General features: G+C 50.2%; 1 protein-coding gene across 6 annotated transcripts in view; it reads left to right on the top strand.

Moving 5' to 3' along the window:
• The window catches only part of RRBP1 (ribosome binding protein 1), a 65,784-nt gene that overhangs the window by 18,854 nt on the left and 30,050 nt on the right, over window positions 1-16,880 (top strand). For all 6 annotated transcript variants that reach the window (XM_047854484.1, XM_047854489.1, XM_047854487.1 and 3 more), the window contains exon 2: window positions 5,279-7,184. In XM_047854484.1, coding sequence (XP_047710440.1) covers window positions 5,300-7,184 — 1,885 coding nt within the window. In that variant the 5' untranslated portion in view covers window positions 5,279-5,299. The remainder of the gene's footprint in view (window positions 1-5,278; window positions 7,185-16,880) is intronic.

Here is a 16,880-nt window from a genome sequence, read left to right as displayed (position 1 = left end):
AGGGAGGTCCCAGACGGCTTGGTTGGCGACTACAGCTAACATTGGTGTGTGGGGCGTCTGAAAGTTGTTACGAGAGTAACAGTTCTCCCGAGGGATAAAATTGCTTTTCCCTTTTTTTTTTTTTTTTTCTGCCTTGTTTTGGTCTCTGTATGAGATGATGGAGGTTCACTGAACTTAGTGTGGTAGTCATTTCACAATATATGCATAAGTCATTATGCTGTACACCTTCAACTTACACAGTTCTTTTAATTTTTTTTAATATTTATTTTGAGACACAGAGTGTGAGCAGGGGAGGGGCAGAAAAAGAGGGAGACACAGAATCCGAAGCAGGCTCCAGGCTCTGAGCTGTCAGCACAGAGCCCAACGTGGGGCTCAAACTCTTGAGCTGCGAGATCACGATCCGAGCCGAAGTCGGATGCTTAACTGACTGAGCCACCCAGGTGCCCCAAACTTACACAGTGCTGTGTGACAGTTATATCTCCATAAAACTGAGTGGAAAAATAAAATAAAATTAGCAGTTAAAATAAAATAGAATTAGCAGTTAAGTAAAATTAGCAGAAAGAGTTAACTCTTTACCCCCTCCCGCCACCGCCAAGAACAGATCTGGAAACACCAGATCTTGACAGTTTTGCAGGCACGTTCTTCTAAACCCACAGAGAAGAGAGGGGAAAGGGACCATCCTTAGCTCATTTTGTAAGACTCGAGTGACCTTGCTACCAAGATCACAGAAAGACGGGGTCATGAGAATGATCCCTAGGTTTTCTCACTCTGCAGCACACATGCAAATCTCACATGAAAAAATTGAACAAACCAAACTAGTGATACATTAAAAAAGAAAGGGCCCAACATCAAGAAGCGTTTATACCATACGAACCATCTGTGAGTTAACATTAGAATATATATTATTGTGATTCAACCCATTTCAGATTAGAGAAAATGTCAAGGGATAAAGAAAAAGCATTTGCTAAAATTCAGTACCCAATTGTTAAAAAAAGAAGAAAAGAAGAGGTGACTAGGAATACAAGATAGCTTAACCTCATAAAATGCTTCTGCTACAAACCTACAGTCAACACAGCATCTAACAGAAGTGGAAACTCAGAGAAGAGACCAGTAAGCCCCCCCCCCCCCCCCGCTCAACACTGCTTCAGAGTCCCTGTGAGACAAGAGCTTGAGTGGTAGGACATGAGTGGTCACAATATTTTTTACAATATTTAAACAAATTAGGTGATGGTGGTCCTGGTGCAGCCATATCTGCTAGGGTCTCTGATTTATTGTCGCTCTGTTTTAGTTTTGTACCTGCCTGGCTGGTCACCTTGTGCCCAGGAAGGGTGTCTGGAAACTAGATCTCTTTGACATCCACTGGGCACATCCCTGCCCCACGCTTCTCTGTGCACCTGCATATGGCCCATGACAGAGCAGATGGTTAGTGATGAGATCCAGCCCCAGAGGTGCTGTTGAGGGTATCTTCACAAAACCTACCCAAGTCTCAATTGCCAAATTGGCTTGAACTGGCCAAATTGGACTGCGTTGGTTGGGCCACACGAGCTGGTAAATGTATTCCATGTCTAAAGAATTCAGGGCCTCCACAGACTTTTGTTCCCTGAATCCTTACCCCCTAGGAACAGAAGAAAAGCCATCTTTCCAGACCCTTACTGATTTTAGAGAGACAGCAGGGGAGGAGCAGAGAGAGAGAGGGATGAAGGATCCAAAGTGGGCTCTTAGCTGATGGCGGAGAGCCTGATACAGGGCTTGAATTCACAAACCGTGAGATCATGACCTGAGCCAAAGTTGAGTCAGACGCTCAACCAGCTAAGTCACTCAGACACCCCTCTGCTCTACGCTTTCAAGTGTACTAGCAATAGTAAGTGAAAGCACATATTTCACAGAAGTTTCTGGAATTGACAGAACACAGGTCCTTTGTGGTCAGTCCATACAAGATGTGGGTGGTCACACATCTGGCCTCATTCTTTGACCTCCTGGGCCTGGCCTAGTGGGAAAACCCGGGGGACATTCCTACTGGGAGTCCTTTTAGGACAGTGGGGATTTCAGAAGCGAAGCACCCAGAATGCTGGTCCCGAGAGCACAGATGGAAGGCATCGCTGGTGTTATAACCCCAGTGAGTGTGGGATCTCCCCACGATGTTTCTGCTGAGCAGCGGGCTGGCTTGGCTTTCGCTGAGATTTCTTTGCCATTTGTGGCAATACGGCCTGAGCCGTAAATGTTTCAGTGTATTACTTCTTGAGACTAGGGCTTTTCATTTTCCTGTGAAAGATTTCTTTTAAAGAAATTCTAACTCGGGAATTAGCGGTGGGGATGTAATTCCTTTTTAGAGCAACCCGTTCTGCACAACTTGGAAGACACACTTGTGCTCCTCTCAAACATGCGTTTGTGTGTGCTGCGGAGGAAAAATATTCTCCCGAGCTAGCTTTTTCTCAAGTCTGCGCTCCTAACAGAGGGTATATTTTTGTATCCCGTATTTGCCTAGCTTGAGTAAGATTCAAGGCACATTTTTCAACCTTGGCTTTTCTGCCTACACCGCAAGGCCGCACTGATCCCACAGTGCTCAGCGGGGAACAGACCCGGCTTTGTGGGAGCCTGGTGACTGTGTCGGCGTGGTGACCCTGCAGCAGCTCCACGGAAGACCGCCCTTTGAGTGCACAGTTGTTGAGACGCCACTGGGACTTATGGAGTGACCCAGACCAGGGTGACCCAGGCCCCTGGTCTCACACTGCCTCTGAAGAAGCGGGGTATGGGGGAGGGAAGGGAGTGTTTCAGAGGATTTTTGTCATCTGAATAGATTAAATACATTTGATTACAATGTGATCTTTGTACCTGAATGTGTCCATATCGGCGAAGTTTTGAGAGCTCCTCATGAGGACCTAGAGTTTTGGTTGGTCAGTGCCCACCAAGAAATGGAAGTTGATGGTAGAACGTTCCAGGCCTTCGTGTCCCTGCCCTCCCACCCACTGGATTCCTTCCGGGACTGAACAGGGTGCAGTGTCACACCTCGCTTGTGAGTGTGTTCCTGGAAAGGCTAATTTGGGACAGCCTCTCTTTGAGGGTGCCTGGCTGTGGCTCACGCTGTCAGAATCCATGGCCAGAGGTCAGAATCCACTTGCCCAGGATTTGAAAGCTCCATGAGCCCACCTCAGAGTTGGCTTGCGGCGGTCACAGCTGCAATAAAGGTGACAGTCTGGGAGAAGTAAATGTCATAGCCTGCAGCTGGTGTAGTCACCGCGGGGGGAGCACATGCTGTGGAGTTTTTGTCATGAGTACCTTAAATCCTGTTCCTGCAGAGAGCTTATTTAGAAAGCCACAGTGAAATTGTGTGTGTGTTCCGTGATGAGTGATTTTTTTTTTTTCCTCAAACCTAATGCTGAGGCATTTAGAACAATCTCTTCTTAGTCCCTTCTTTAAAATGCCCTAATGTTAGAGCACTTGGGTGGCTCAGTCGGTTAAGCGTCCAACTTTGGCTCAGGTCATGATCTCATGGTTCGTGGGTTTGAGCCCTGCATCGGGCTCTATGCTGACAGCTCAGAGCCTGGAGTCTGCTTCAGATTCTGTGTCTCCCTCTCTCTCTCTGCCCTTACACAATTCTCACACTCTCTCTCTTTCTTTTTCTCTCTCAAAAATAAACATTAAAAAATAAAATAAAATGCCCTAATGTCAAAATTTGGATTTCATGATTGTTAAGAAATCCCCACCCTCTTGCCCTCCCCTGCTCCCAGTGGAGGACAAATCTCTACTTCTGAGCCCTTGGCAAGCCTGGACCCAGCCTACCCCAGGGTCTAGAGATTTGGGAGGCAGTGGTCATGCCAGGGAGGGGGGCTTGTTGACCTCTCCCCTTCTGTTCCCTCCTTCCTCTTGTCCCACCTTCCCCGACTCACCTTTTTTTGGTCAAGTTTATTTTTGAGAGGTGGGGGAGGGGCAGAGAGAGAGAGAGAGAGAGAGAGAGAGAGAATCCCAAGCAGGCTCCATGCTGTCAGCTCAGAGCCTGACATGGGGCTCGATCTCACGAAGCATGAGATCATGACCTGAGCCGAGATCAAGAGGAGGACACCTAACTGACTGCGCCACCCAGGGCCCCTTACCTGCCTTCTTGTGTTCTGTTCACTAATTCCATCGCTGCTCCTCTTAAGGGGGGCTAGGATCTGTGCAGGGGACTGGGAATGTGATAGTCACATCAAAATTAGCTGATAAAAGTTGACCACACCCAAATAAGTAACTCTCTTGGGGTTCCTCACTGAAGTCAGACCCAGCCTGGGCTGGCAGCCCGGAAGTCGTGGACTCTGGTCCAGGGGCAGCGAAAAGAAGTGGCTCATCCTCTTGGTTTGTTTGGAGTGTCATCAGGCAAAAGGCTCCCTCCCTGGGGTGAGGATTGGGTCTGGTGACACCATTTACCCCCACTGTTTGCACCCTGTGGCTGTGAAATTCCAAACATGAGGTCTCTTCTTTGGTGGGCTTTCCAGGACTTCCTGTTTCCTGTTGTGCACATTGCAGCTTCAGCAACTCTTTAGGAGCTTATCCTGAAGGCCATTTTTTCCTCAACAATTTCTTGATCACTTTTCAGGATTGTGAAGGTTTTTTGTCTCTGACGCTCGGTCGTTGTGTCTGTCAGCACTGGGGAAGAGGGAAAGGAAGGCAGCAAAGTAGAGCTAGAGGGCCAGGGGCTGCTGGTCAGAACGCATGCAGCCGAAAGCCTGCAGAAGTACTTGATTTGGTTCACATGGTATTTTTTTAAATCAGTCGATTTCATTTTGAGGAGAAAAAAAAAAAAAAGATTTCTGGCCTCATGTGAAAAAGCAGATCTCTCAACACAGCACTCAACATTTCTACAATAATTAGCAATGGCTGGGTGACACTGTCCCCCTAGTTTACTGGGGCATTCATGCCCCAGTCCTCACCACTCCCCATTGTCTCACACCTCGCCCGTGCTCATGCTGATGTGCATCTTTGACCCCCACGGTGGAGAATCTCTTGAGTTGTGATTGTGGCTTCTGAGTCTCCAGGGTATTATGTGTCCACACCTGTACTCTGCCATTTCTCTGCCACTTCCTATCCTAGCACTAGTAGGGGCTGCTCATATCTTGCATAAAAACTCACTCCTGAAGAGGTGCAGGAAGGAATGGATGACATCAGAGATTGTCTGGATTTGTTTCTTTGACTTTATCAGTCTGAAGGATTAGCAAAACCTTAAGTTTGGGGGCGGGGGTGAGGATGGAAACTGTCAAATGCCTCTGTTTCTACAAAAAGTAACCTACATGTATGTATTTGGCAGGTGAAAGGAAAGCAAGCCAGGATGGATATTTACGACACTCAGACCTTGGGGGTTGTGGTCTTTGGTGGATTCATGGTCGTTTCTGCCATCGGCATCTTCCTGGTGTCCACCTTCTCCATGAAGGAAACGTCATATGAAGAAGCCCTAGCCAACCAGCGCAAGGAGATGGCGAAAACGCACCACCAGAAAGTGGAGAAGAAAAAGAAGGAGAAAACAGTGGAGAAGAAAGGAAAGACCAAGAAAAAGGAAGAGAAACCCAATGGGAAGATACCTGATCACGAGCCAGCCCCCAACGTGACCATCCTTCTCAAAGATCCTGTGCGGGCACCTGCAGTGGCCGTGGCTCCAACCCCAGTCCAGCCCCCCGTGGTCATTGCCCCTGTAGCCCCAGTACCAGCTGTGCCCCAAGAGAAGCTGGCCTCCTCCCCTAAGGACAAAAAGAAAAAGGAGAAAAAAGTGGCAAAGGTGGAACCAGCAGTTAGTTCTGTAGTGAATTCTATCCAAGTTCTTACCTCCAAGGCTGCCATCTTGGAAACTGCTCCCAAAGAGGTGCCTATGGTGGTTGTGCCCCCAGTGGGTGCCAAGGCCAGTACCCCAGCCACTGGCACTGCACAAGGCAAAAAGGCAGAGGGAGCCCAGAATCAGAACAAAAAGGCAGAGGGAGTCCAGAACCAAAACAAAAAGGCAGAGGGAACCCCCAACCAGGGCAAAAAAGCAGAGGGGGCTCCCAACCAGGGCAAAAAGGCAGAGGGAGCCCAGAATCAGGGCAAAAAGGTAGAAGTGGTCCCGAACCAGGGCAAAAAGGCAGAAGGGGCCCAGAATCAGGGCAAAAAGGCAGAAGGGACCCAGAATCAGGGCAAAAAGGCAGAAGGGGCCCAGAATCAGAGCAAAAAGGCAGAAGGGGCCCAGAATCAGAGTAAAAAGGGAGAAGGAACCCCAAACCAAGGCAAAAAGACAGACGGGGTCCCCAACCAGGGCAAAAAGACAGACGGGGCCCCCAACCAGGGCAAAAAGGCAGAGGGAGCTTCCAACCAGGGCAAAAAAGTAGAAGGGACCCATAATCAGGGCAAAAAGGCAGAGGGGGCACAGAATCAGGGCAAAAAAGCAGAGGGGGTCTCAAACCAGGGTAAAAAAGAGGAGGGGACCCCAAACCAGAGTAAAAAGGCAGACGGGAGCCCCAATCAGGGGAAAAAGGTGGAAGTGGTTCAGAACCAGAGCAAAAAGTTAGAGGGGACCCCCAACCAGGGCAAAAAGGCAGAGGGGGCCCAGAACCAGGGCAAAAAAGTAGAGGGGGCCCAGAACCAGGGCAAAAAGGCAGAGGGGGCCCAGAACCAGGGCAAAAAGGTGGAGGGAGCCCCCAACCAGGGCAAAAAGGAGGGAACCCCAAACCAGGGTAAAAAGGCTGAGGGTGCCCCCAACCAGGGCAAAAAGACAGAGGGGACCCCCAACCAGGGCAAAAAGGCAGAGGGGGCTCCCAACCAGGGCAAAAAGGCAGAGGGGGCTCCCAACCAGGGCAAAAAGGCAGAGGGGGCCCAGAATCAGGGCAAAAAGGCTGAGGGGGCCCAGAATCAGGGCAAAAAGGCAGAGGGGGCCCAGAATCAGGGTAAAAAGGCAGATTCAGTTGCTAGTCAGGGCACAAAGGCAGAGGCTGTTGCAAGCCAGGGGAAAAAAGCAGAGGGGGCCCCCAATCAAGGCAAAAAGGCAGAGGGAACCCCGACCCAGGGCAAAAAGTCAGAAGGGTCCCCCAACCAGGGCAAAAAGGCGGATACATCTGCCAATCAGGGTAAAAGGACAGAGTCAGCTCCTATCCAAGGCAAAAATGCAGATATGGTCCAGAGCCAAGAGGCACCAAAGCAAGAGGCTCCTGCAAAGAAGAAGTCTGGTTCAAAGAAGAAAGGTGAGCCTGGTAAGTAGTTCTGATTTCTCTGTGAACTGGAAGGGAAAAGCGATCTTTTAGTAGCTTATGGATTCCCTTTGGGGGAGCCATATGTATCAGTTAGCTGTTGCTACAACAAAGCTGTGTAACAAACATCCCATAATTCAGTGACTTACACCAGCAGTCATTTATTCTTTTTCGTGCTTCTGTTGAATTGGCTGAAAGTAGACTGATCTGGTTGTCTCAGCTGAGTGGCTCTGCTTCACGCTGCAGTTTAACTACATTCGGCCCCTTGCTGTAGATCGACCATAGTCTGTTCCAAATGTGTTCATTCTGGGGCCCAGGCTGAGGCTTCAGGAATTCTGGAGGGTAGAGGTCCTTCTCCTGGTTACAGTAGAGCTGTAAAAGGGCACATGTCAAACCAGCATCCTATTGGCCAGAGCAAGTCATGTGACTGAGCCAGAGTCAAGGGGTAGGAAGTGCACTGTCTCCAGTGGGAGGGACTGCCAAGTGATGTTGTAAGAGGTGTGAGTATGTGAGTACAAGGAGTGGTGAGGAATTAGGAATAGTAATTCCATCCATCACGCAATCTGAAACACTTCTGTGTCTTGGCAAATCTTTCTTAGATGTCTGAGTATGTTCTGCCAGGCTGTTTGTTGCTTACCTCACCTGGTACTCGTTTCTGTATGTTTGTTGAATGACTAATGGTAGGATGTTCTTAAGGTTAACAATGGCATCCACCCCCATCCCCAGTTTTTCCTCTTCCCAACTCCCTATCCCAGTTACTTAGTGGACCATTTTATATATGTACAATACAGAACGGTAATTTTCTTTTATGTTTTTAGTGTGCATTATAGAAATTGGGCCAGTGAGTTCCTGTTTCCTGTTCATCACTCATTTGATATGGCAGTCTTCTGTTTTCTTTTCTTTCTTTCTTCCTTTTTTTTTTTCTTTTTAATATCTTTGACTAGCCATTAGTTGATTTGGATAATTAATTGCATTTGTCTTACCGAGGTATCTTAGGGGGTCTGAGATAGCCCCTATCCAGCACAAGGCCCTATGTTCTCAGCTGGGTTTCCCTTTCTTGCCTCTTTGTGGAGATGCATTACCTTTTCTCAGGTTTCCTCCTCCCCCACCTTTTGGGGGGGCATTTGTTCAGGCAGCACCCAGTTCCTTATGAGGGGACCTGTGCTATGTGAGCAGTTTCAGGCTCCTGCTGAGCGTTAAAGATGAGCCCACCTGGCCCCCACAGGTGAGGCCAGCCTCTCAAAGCCCTCTGAAAATCCAAATGTTCAGCCTCCGTCTGCCTCCGCAGGCCGGAGGAAAGGCTTGCTGCCTTGTCTTTAAGTTGATGTTCCACTTGACCCAGGGACAGGGTATTTGAGACATGAGGACAGGGATGGAACTGAGAAGTGGCCTGTTTTCTGTAAAGCATCAGGTGTGTTCAGAATAGAGCTTCCTGTGTCCCGTGACCTATGTCCTGTGGCCATTGTTACCATGTTTGGCTTTAGCCATCTGAAACAAGGCACAAAATAGAAATGTGGTACTTTAGGAAAGAAGGCAAGTGGTACTAATAAGCCAGAAATAGAGAACCTTGTTAGGAGGAAGACCTAACTTTCTGACCTGTATGAACCCACACAGCACCTTACTGGCCTAAGAGAAAATTTGAACAGAGAAAAGAAATTCCAGAGGTTAAATATTATGGATAAAATGACAGTTATTACTAAAATTATTCTAGCCAAAATTTCAATGGGATTCCCCTGCCGACTCCCGCCTTTAACTTGACAAAACTATTCTAAAAGTCCCATCTGGAGGGGAAAATAGGTTGGAATATTGGATAGATTTTTTTAAGCGGCTTTTGGGAAGCCAGTTGTGTCTGATGTGTGAACATATTCCCATGCCATTGTAATTACAGGTTAGGGTGCTGGCCCAAGGACAGACAGGTCAGAGAATAAAATGGTCCTGAAGCAGACTGTCATATCTGAGAACTTCAGTGAGGGGAGGCAGCCTCATTTCAGTGGGAAGAAGAAATGTTCTGATCTTGGGCAACATGTTCAAGATTTGGAAGAGTCTGCTTATGGATCCCTCTAAACATGTAAGGTCTGGATAAATTAGATTTAATTGAAAAAAAATCAAACCCCAGAAAATATCAAAGACAGCCAAAATTAATATTAATCAGCCCAGATATCGGGAGGCCTGACGCCACTCCAAGGTTGCAATGAAAAAATCACAAAGGCCAGTATGGGGCACTGGGCCACAAAAGCAACCACACAGGATCATCAGACCCAGAATGAAAACCCAGCCACACAGGGTATTATGTGCAGCTGAGAGGACACTTGAAAGGCGAATTTCTTTATTCTTCAGGGGGTTTGAGAGCCTAGAGACATGGGGAAAAAACTGTCTTGTAATTTGTCATTTTCCTGAATGTAATTTGTCATGTGATCTCCACCTGCTGTGGTTGGGGTGTAAAGCCATCTTGAAGCCCCACCCCCACCCCCAGGGTAGATGCAGGCCACTCCCTGCACCAACACCAGGAAGATCCTGAAATAATCTGTGTGTTCATAAGTAGTGGGGATATGCCCAAGTGCATTGCTTCTCCAACTTTCTATGCAGTTGGATCCCCTGGGGGACTTGTTAAGGTAAAGAGTCGGACTCACAGTTCTGGGTAGAGCCTGAGACTCTGCATTTCTAACCAGCTCCTAGGAGATGCTGATGCTGTTGTTTCCAGGACCACACTTGGTGGGGGGTGGGGGGTGGGGAGCAGGTAGTAAGGACCCCTGAGTCACTGCCAGGATGGCACAGGGCAAGGTGGGTGTCTCCATGATGCCTGGCTTCTGGCAGCTTTGCAGTTCTTGTCTGTCTGTAAAGGACTCTGGACCTGAGGGTAGAGTAAGTGAAGTATGTGCTTTGGGTGTTTGGGTGTTTGGCGCTCCCAAATATAGACATGCGGTTTGGGGCTTGCTCTGAAGACGACTCCCAAGTCAGATGTCAGTGACGAGCCATCAAGGCCCTTCTCCACTCTGAGAGCCTTCAGTCATTTGCAGCCATATTCCCACTGTCCAGAATGCTGATTTCTTTCCATGTTTTCATTTAGCCACGACCTGTGTCTATGGACGGCATGGATTTTCCAAATGGAGTATGATAGAATAGGGCTCACTCACTCTTCCGTTGTGATGATATCTCATACGTGTTTAGCATTCTAGAACTGATCTGACTCACATTGAGCATCCATGGCGGTGATCTTGTGGCCATGACCGTGTTGCTGAATGGGAAGCAGGCCACATTCCTCTCATGCAGTCATACTGCATGTTCCGTGTTCCTTCCTTTGCTCAAGATGCTGCAGTCAGCCCTGGCTGCCTGCTTTTGACCTCCTTGCCCACTAGCTGGGGTGGAGCTTCTGTATTTCTGTCCAGGGCCTGCCCACCGCCACCTTCTCCATGGCCGTGTGCACTCAACTCAAGAGCACAGCTCGGGCTGGGCTGGGTGGCCCCAGGCATCTAGAAACTCGGGGGCGTGGAGATGTGAGCGGCCTCAGCTAGGGGAGATGCCTGGAGAGTAGGTGTGGAGCAGGCCAGGAAAGGAGTTCCTTCTCCAGATAGAGGAGACCTGAACTTGGGTCAGGGAGGGCTCTAGGGCCGTGAAGTTTTAACCGTGGGCACCAGAGAGCTAGAAGTCTAGGGCTGGTCACATGGGGACTATCTCAGGTAGCATTCAGAATGATCAAAAGTCAGTCAAATGCCTGGTTCAGTTGCGCTCACCACATTCCAAGTGCTCAACAGTGCCCTGTGGCCAGTGGCTGCCTTTGCTGGACAGTGCAGGGAAGAGCGTCTCCATCAGTGCGGTCAGTTAGGACAGTGCTGTTCTAGACCAGAGCCACCAGGAGGAGGCCAGGCAGCCTGTAAAAATGAGCATGTCTTTGCAGCATCATGTTGGCACCACGCAGCTCACCCAGTGCCTTGTTCTGTCTGCCTGCGTCCTGAGTGGGGTGGGGGTGAGCTCCCCGTCATCCTCCGTATCGCAGTGCTATGTGACAAGTGAAATCGTGGAGTCTGTGGCTGGCCCATGACGCACGACAGATCAGCAGCAGAACCTGCCCCGGAGCTGGGGGGCACCACAGACAGGGTTGTGTCCTCAATTGTCACCAGGTGGGCCCAGCAGGGTCCTTGCTGACAGACACCCCAGAGAGAGACCAGGCAGGTGTGGAGGCGGGCACAGGACACGCTTCTGCAGGCCCCAGTTGGAACTCTTCCAGGACTTCTGATCTGTTTCTCCTACAAGAGCAAATCAGGGCCGTGTGGCAGGTTTTTACCACTTGTCCGTGGCTGGATCTGACAGTGAACACCTGCCTTCCTGATCCACACTTTTAAAATTTATTAGCGTATAAATGTATGCTTCCAGCAAACAAAGTACAAACAGCATAGAAGCATGGAAGGTGAAAACCGAAAGTCTTTCCACTCCCTCCCTTCCATGGGGGAGCCTGGGAGCCATTCCGCTCATTGCTTTGGCACACACAGTTGCGGCCTGCGGTGCGCACAGCCTTGGAGCTTGCTTGCTTTGTGTACCAGGGTACCAGTGACATCTTTCTGTATTGTACCTACAGGGCTGCTGCTGCTGTATCCTGTCCCATAGCATGAATGTATCGTTTACTTATTTAAATGGCATTAACCAGCATGCAGCTTTTTTGCTGCTAAAATTAATGCCACAGTGATGTACATATATTGTAGTATATCTCTGCAAAGTAACTACGTCGATACGCAGTTGCTAAGTGAAAAGACGGGTCCATTTTCAATTTAGGAGCACAGTGCTGCATCGCTCCCCAAAGACACTTCACGATTTACAATTCGCTCAGAGTGCTGAGAGGCCCACGTGAGCGTTTTCCAGCACCTTCCACCTGACTTGACTCTTCACGTGGTGCTGTCGAGATGGTGACCACTTGAGGGGAGCGTTATAAACCCAGGTGTGGAATAAGGAGAAGACGCTTACTTATGAAACAAAAGGTGCAGATTCTTTTATTGTTGTTTGCAGAAGAGGGAACTCGGGGACCCACAGAGAAGTGGAAATTTCCCCAGAACTAAAGCTCCTGGGTGCGTGCAGCCTGGTTGCAGGCCTCCGCTGGTTCGCTCTTGGAGAGTCCCTCAGGACTCGTGCATGGTGTTTATCAGGAATGCTGCGTCCCTCTTACAGGAAGTGTGTTGTGTACATGGTGGGGGTTTCTTGAAAATCTGTTTTTGCCCTCGGAGTCGGTCTTTGCTGGCATACCTCGGCTGGGAGTGTGAAGTTACACTTTTAGGACAGCTCTTTTTGTCCCAGTGCCTAGAGGTGAGTCCAGATTAGTATGGCGTGGGCTGGCCCCAGAGGAACCAAGGACCGACGGGGAGCGCGAGATGCCCGTTTGCACACGCTCCAGAACGTCGTGCTTCCGCTGGAACTTGGTGGGTGCACTGCTGTCGCTGAGCGTGGCTCTTCCCCTCTTGCGCTGCCTTCACACCGGACACCCTTCCCTGTCTGCGGGCCTGTTTGCCCTGAGGCCAGAAGACCGTCATCGTGTCAGGGCCCGGGGGAACCCCGCCAACCTGCAGGGGATGGAAAACGGTCTCAGACACCCCACAATGACCTTGTCACACACACACGAGTCTGTGTGGGAGAAAGGCCTTCTTGGGGTACCCGACTATGGGTAAATTTTAATACCTTTCCTTCGCTCTTATTTTCCGGTTTTTTGGTAACCTGCATTTTTTTTTTTTTTCATTTAAGTTTTAGTTAACAGACAGTGTAATATTGGTTTCAGGAGTAGAATTCAGTGATTCATCACTTGCATACGACACCCAGCGCTCATCCTAACAAGTGCCCTCCTTAGTATCCCCCACCCATCTAGCCCATCTCACACATACCTGCCTCCCTCCATCATCCCATAGTTTGTTCTGTATCATCAAGAGTCTCTTATGGTTTGTTTCCCTCTCTTCTCTCCCCGCCCCCTTCCTATATGTTCATCAGTTTTGTTTCTTAAATTCCACATATGAGTGAAATCATATGGTAATTGTCTTTCTCTGATTGACCTATTTTGCTTAGCACAATACACTCTAGCTCCATCCACATCATTGCAAATGGCAAGCTTTCATTCTTTTTGATGGCTGAGTAATGTTCCATTGTATATATACACCACATCCTCTATATCCATTCATCAGTCAGTGGACATTTGGGGTGTCTCCATAGTTTGGCTGTTGTTGATGATACTGCTATAAACAGTGGGGGGGTGCTTCGTGTACCCCTTCGAATCAGTATTTTTGTATCTGTTGGGTAAATACGTTTTCTTTTTTAAATGGAAAAGAAAAAAAAGCTCTATTATTTGTCTGCGAGTCAAATAAGCAGGCACTCATTGTACGGAGTGGGGCTCCTAACCTTTCGGGCTTTGTGAGGCAGCCCAGCCCTGACCATGGGTCCTCTGAGCAGTAGAAGGGGGTCCCTGCTCCTTCAGGGGGGTCAGGTTGAGGAAGGAAAGTGGCCAGTTCTTTTCAACCTTGTCCCAGCCTTTGGGTACCCAGTCTATGATCACAAACTGAACTAAGATGGAAAATTCGTGGCTCCCCACATCTGTGAACCTTGAAGTGTCCTGGGGGAGCTGCTCAGCTCCATATTGTGCAAGGCCTCCCTGGCCACTCCCTTCTGTGCCAGAGCAGATGGAAATGCACAAATAGGATCATGCTCTGTACCCTTCTGGGGCAGGAGTCACCAGAGGGCAGGGGATATAGGGAAGGATCTTCAGGAAAACTGCTAAAGGCGTCTGTACCTTAGCATGTGACTTAATCTAATCTTAAGGCATGCGACTTGATAATAGCATCACCCCTTCCTTCCTACTATCCCATCCCCACGCCCACCCCCCACAGTGTCCTTCTTCACTGTGTGCTTGCTGGGTCGCCCCCAGGATTGTGACACTATCGTTCTCAACTAGATGTTTGTGAGATGTGTGGTTTACAAAGCTCCTTTCCATGCATTTCTCCTGAAGGTCTGTAACGTGGATTGGTATGTTTACCTGTTTTTGCAAAAGCAGAAGCCACACCTCACCTCTTGTTTTGAGACTTCCCAGAAGTCACGTGGCCAGTGGACGGTCAGGGATCTCAGCCTCCTGCCTTGGGCCCTCTGTCTCTGCGGGTCCCTCAGGCCAAGTGCAGCCCACCTCAGTGGCTACTCTACAGCTGTCTTAGGGCTGAGGTACACGCAGATGTGTGTTGAGATTAGGTTTCATACTTTTTTCTTTCAAACTTAGTTTTTCAGGGTCTGAAGCTCTGAAATCTCTGTAGGACTTCTGAGCCTTCATAGCCTTCATTCCCTTTCTCTGTAAGTTCTTCAAGCCCAACTTTTCTTTCTCTCTCTTTTTTTAATGTTTATTTATTTTTGAGAGAGAGAGAGAGAGAAATGAGACAATGCAAAAGGGGGAGGGGCAGGGAGAAAAGGGGACAGAGGATCTGAAGCAGGCTTTGTGCTGACAGCAGTGAACCCCGATGCAGGGCTCGAACTCACGAACCGTGAGATCATGACCTGAACCAGAGTTGGATGCTTAACCGACTGAGCCACCCAGGTGCTCCAACTTTGCCTTTTTGCATGAAGAACAAAAACATGCTCTAGGGAAGGAGCCAAATCAGTCTTGGCGCCTCATGTCTCAGAGAAGCTGCTGGATGACATTGCTTCCAGAACTTTCCATTCAGTCATGTTAAAACATGGCAGTGCTGGGGCTCCAATCGCTGTCCTCAGGCAGCTGTGGTCAAGAAGCCCATAGTTGCACAGATCTTAACCTTTTGTTAACACCTGGGCCTCTGTCCCCCCAGTTCAGCTCCTCGGTGCCCTTGGGCCTGGCCCCTGGCCCTGGGGCTCTTCCCTCATCTGCCCTCCCCCCGCCAGCCTTGTCTCCCAGGTGTCCTGAAATAACATCTCCTCATTGCAGACCTTCCTCCCTGCTGGCATTGCTTCTAGCCTGTAAGATAGAATCCAGATCCTTGGGGCCTGGGAAGACGTGGACTCACTCCAGTCTCACTTCCCTCTGCTCCGAGTGGCAAGGCCCCTCTGAGCCTGCCTGTCCTTGCCGCTCCCCTTTCCGAAGCCCCGCACAGCCCTTGCCGTTTCCTTACCCAGTAGCGCTTGGCCAAAGCATCCCCTGCCACTGCTGCCACGTCGCTTCCTTGGCAGCATGCCCTCCCTGGGTTCCCTTCCTGTGGCTCTACTGCATGGTTGCCGGGCGTCCTGTGTCTCCTCTGCCTCTCAGCTGGCAGTTCCAGTTTCTGACTTAACCCTGCCAGCCCCAGTGGTATGCTGACTGCCGGGTGCACGGTACGAGCACACTCTGTGTCTCTAGAGACCGTTGGGACCTGCCTGCCCCAGGCAGGGCTGCGTCAGGGTACCTGCACCGGCCATTGGAGTTCAGCCTCGGTCACCTGATGGGCTGTCCCAGGGCCAAGGTGGCCACCTGCTCCCATTGCTGGGCAGCGGTCAGCACCGACCTGTCGGTCGAGTCCTCTGGAGCCTCGCAGGAGCGGTCCCGAGCTGGACTCTGGAGGGGCTGTGATAGTGCCGGGCTGCGGAACCCCGGGAGTTCCCTAGCACTGAGACCTGGCCACAGGGGATCCTGGTGCGGATGTAAAGACAAAACTCTCCCGAAAGGACTTTGTGGTCGACAGGGAGAGAGGGGCTCCTAAGTGCCTCTTGGCAAGACAAGTTTGATTTTAGGTGACCGCACCCCCTGGCATGGTCACAGAAGGGCGCATGGTTTTGGAATTTGAGGTGTTATACACATTACCCAGTGCCGCATGCTCCCTGGCTGGGGGCTGCGGGAGGCAGAGGGCTCCTTGCTTTATCTAACCCTGTTGCCCTTCTTAGCCTCATGAGAGGGTACAGACGGGGGTGCCAGGCAGGAGCCAGAGGGTCCGTGGGCTGTGTTGCTTTATCCTCAGGGCTGGCTTCTGGGCACCACCCTTGCACGACTTCTCCATCCTGCTGGTAGGAGTGGGGGAAAGGGCAGAGCCCCGCCTGAGTCCTTCCCGGTGGGCCCTGTCTGTTCAGGGAGGGGTCGGGGCTTGTGACGGTCCTGTGACTGGGGCTTGCTTGAAGGTGGCCCTGTTGGTTGACTCTGCAGTGCGTTTTGTGCCGGGCATTGTTCCAAACGTGTTGGGATTTAATCTTGGCAGTGAGGCTAGGAAGGAGGAAAGATTGATTATGACCCCTATTTTGCAGATGAGGAAACCGAGGCCAAGGGAGGTGAAGCAACTTGCCCAAGGACGCACAGGCAGGAAGGAGCTGAGCTCGCAGAATTTGAGCCCAGACCGCCTGACTCAGGGGCCTTGTTCTGACCACGGTGCCCAGTGCCCAGGGGCAGATGTGATCTGCAGGCCACACCTGGCCCACAGATGTGTTTGTTCAGCCCCACAGAGGTTTTATTTATTTCTTTTTCTTTGAGTTAGCTGTCAGCACTAAAGGTCAGGAGGTGACACATACAAATCTCGTTTCCGGTTCTCCTCGGCAAGTCCACAGCTCTGAGGGTTCTGACCCAGACCCCACAGGAGCCATTCCCTGGAGGTGAAGGAACATGTCCAGAGGCTGCCCCCTGAGCCAGACCTGTGCCATCTTTGCAGGGCCCGGTCCCTGGGGGTGTTTATTGTGTCCCCTGCCGGGCAGGTCTGGATTACTCCAGAGCAGTGAGGCACCGGTTCTATCTCTGTTCTGTCTCTCCGCTCTTTGCTC

This window comes from Prionailurus viverrinus, chromosome A3 (genome assembly GCF_022837055.1).
Source record: "Prionailurus viverrinus isolate Anna chromosome A3, UM_Priviv_1.0, whole genome shotgun sequence".
In the NCBI taxonomy this organism is placed as follows: Eukaryota; Metazoa; Chordata; class Mammalia; order Carnivora; family Felidae; genus Prionailurus; species Prionailurus viverrinus.
Note: the sequence above shows the minus strand (reverse complement) of the source record. Positions and strands in the feature narration are given on the sequence as shown.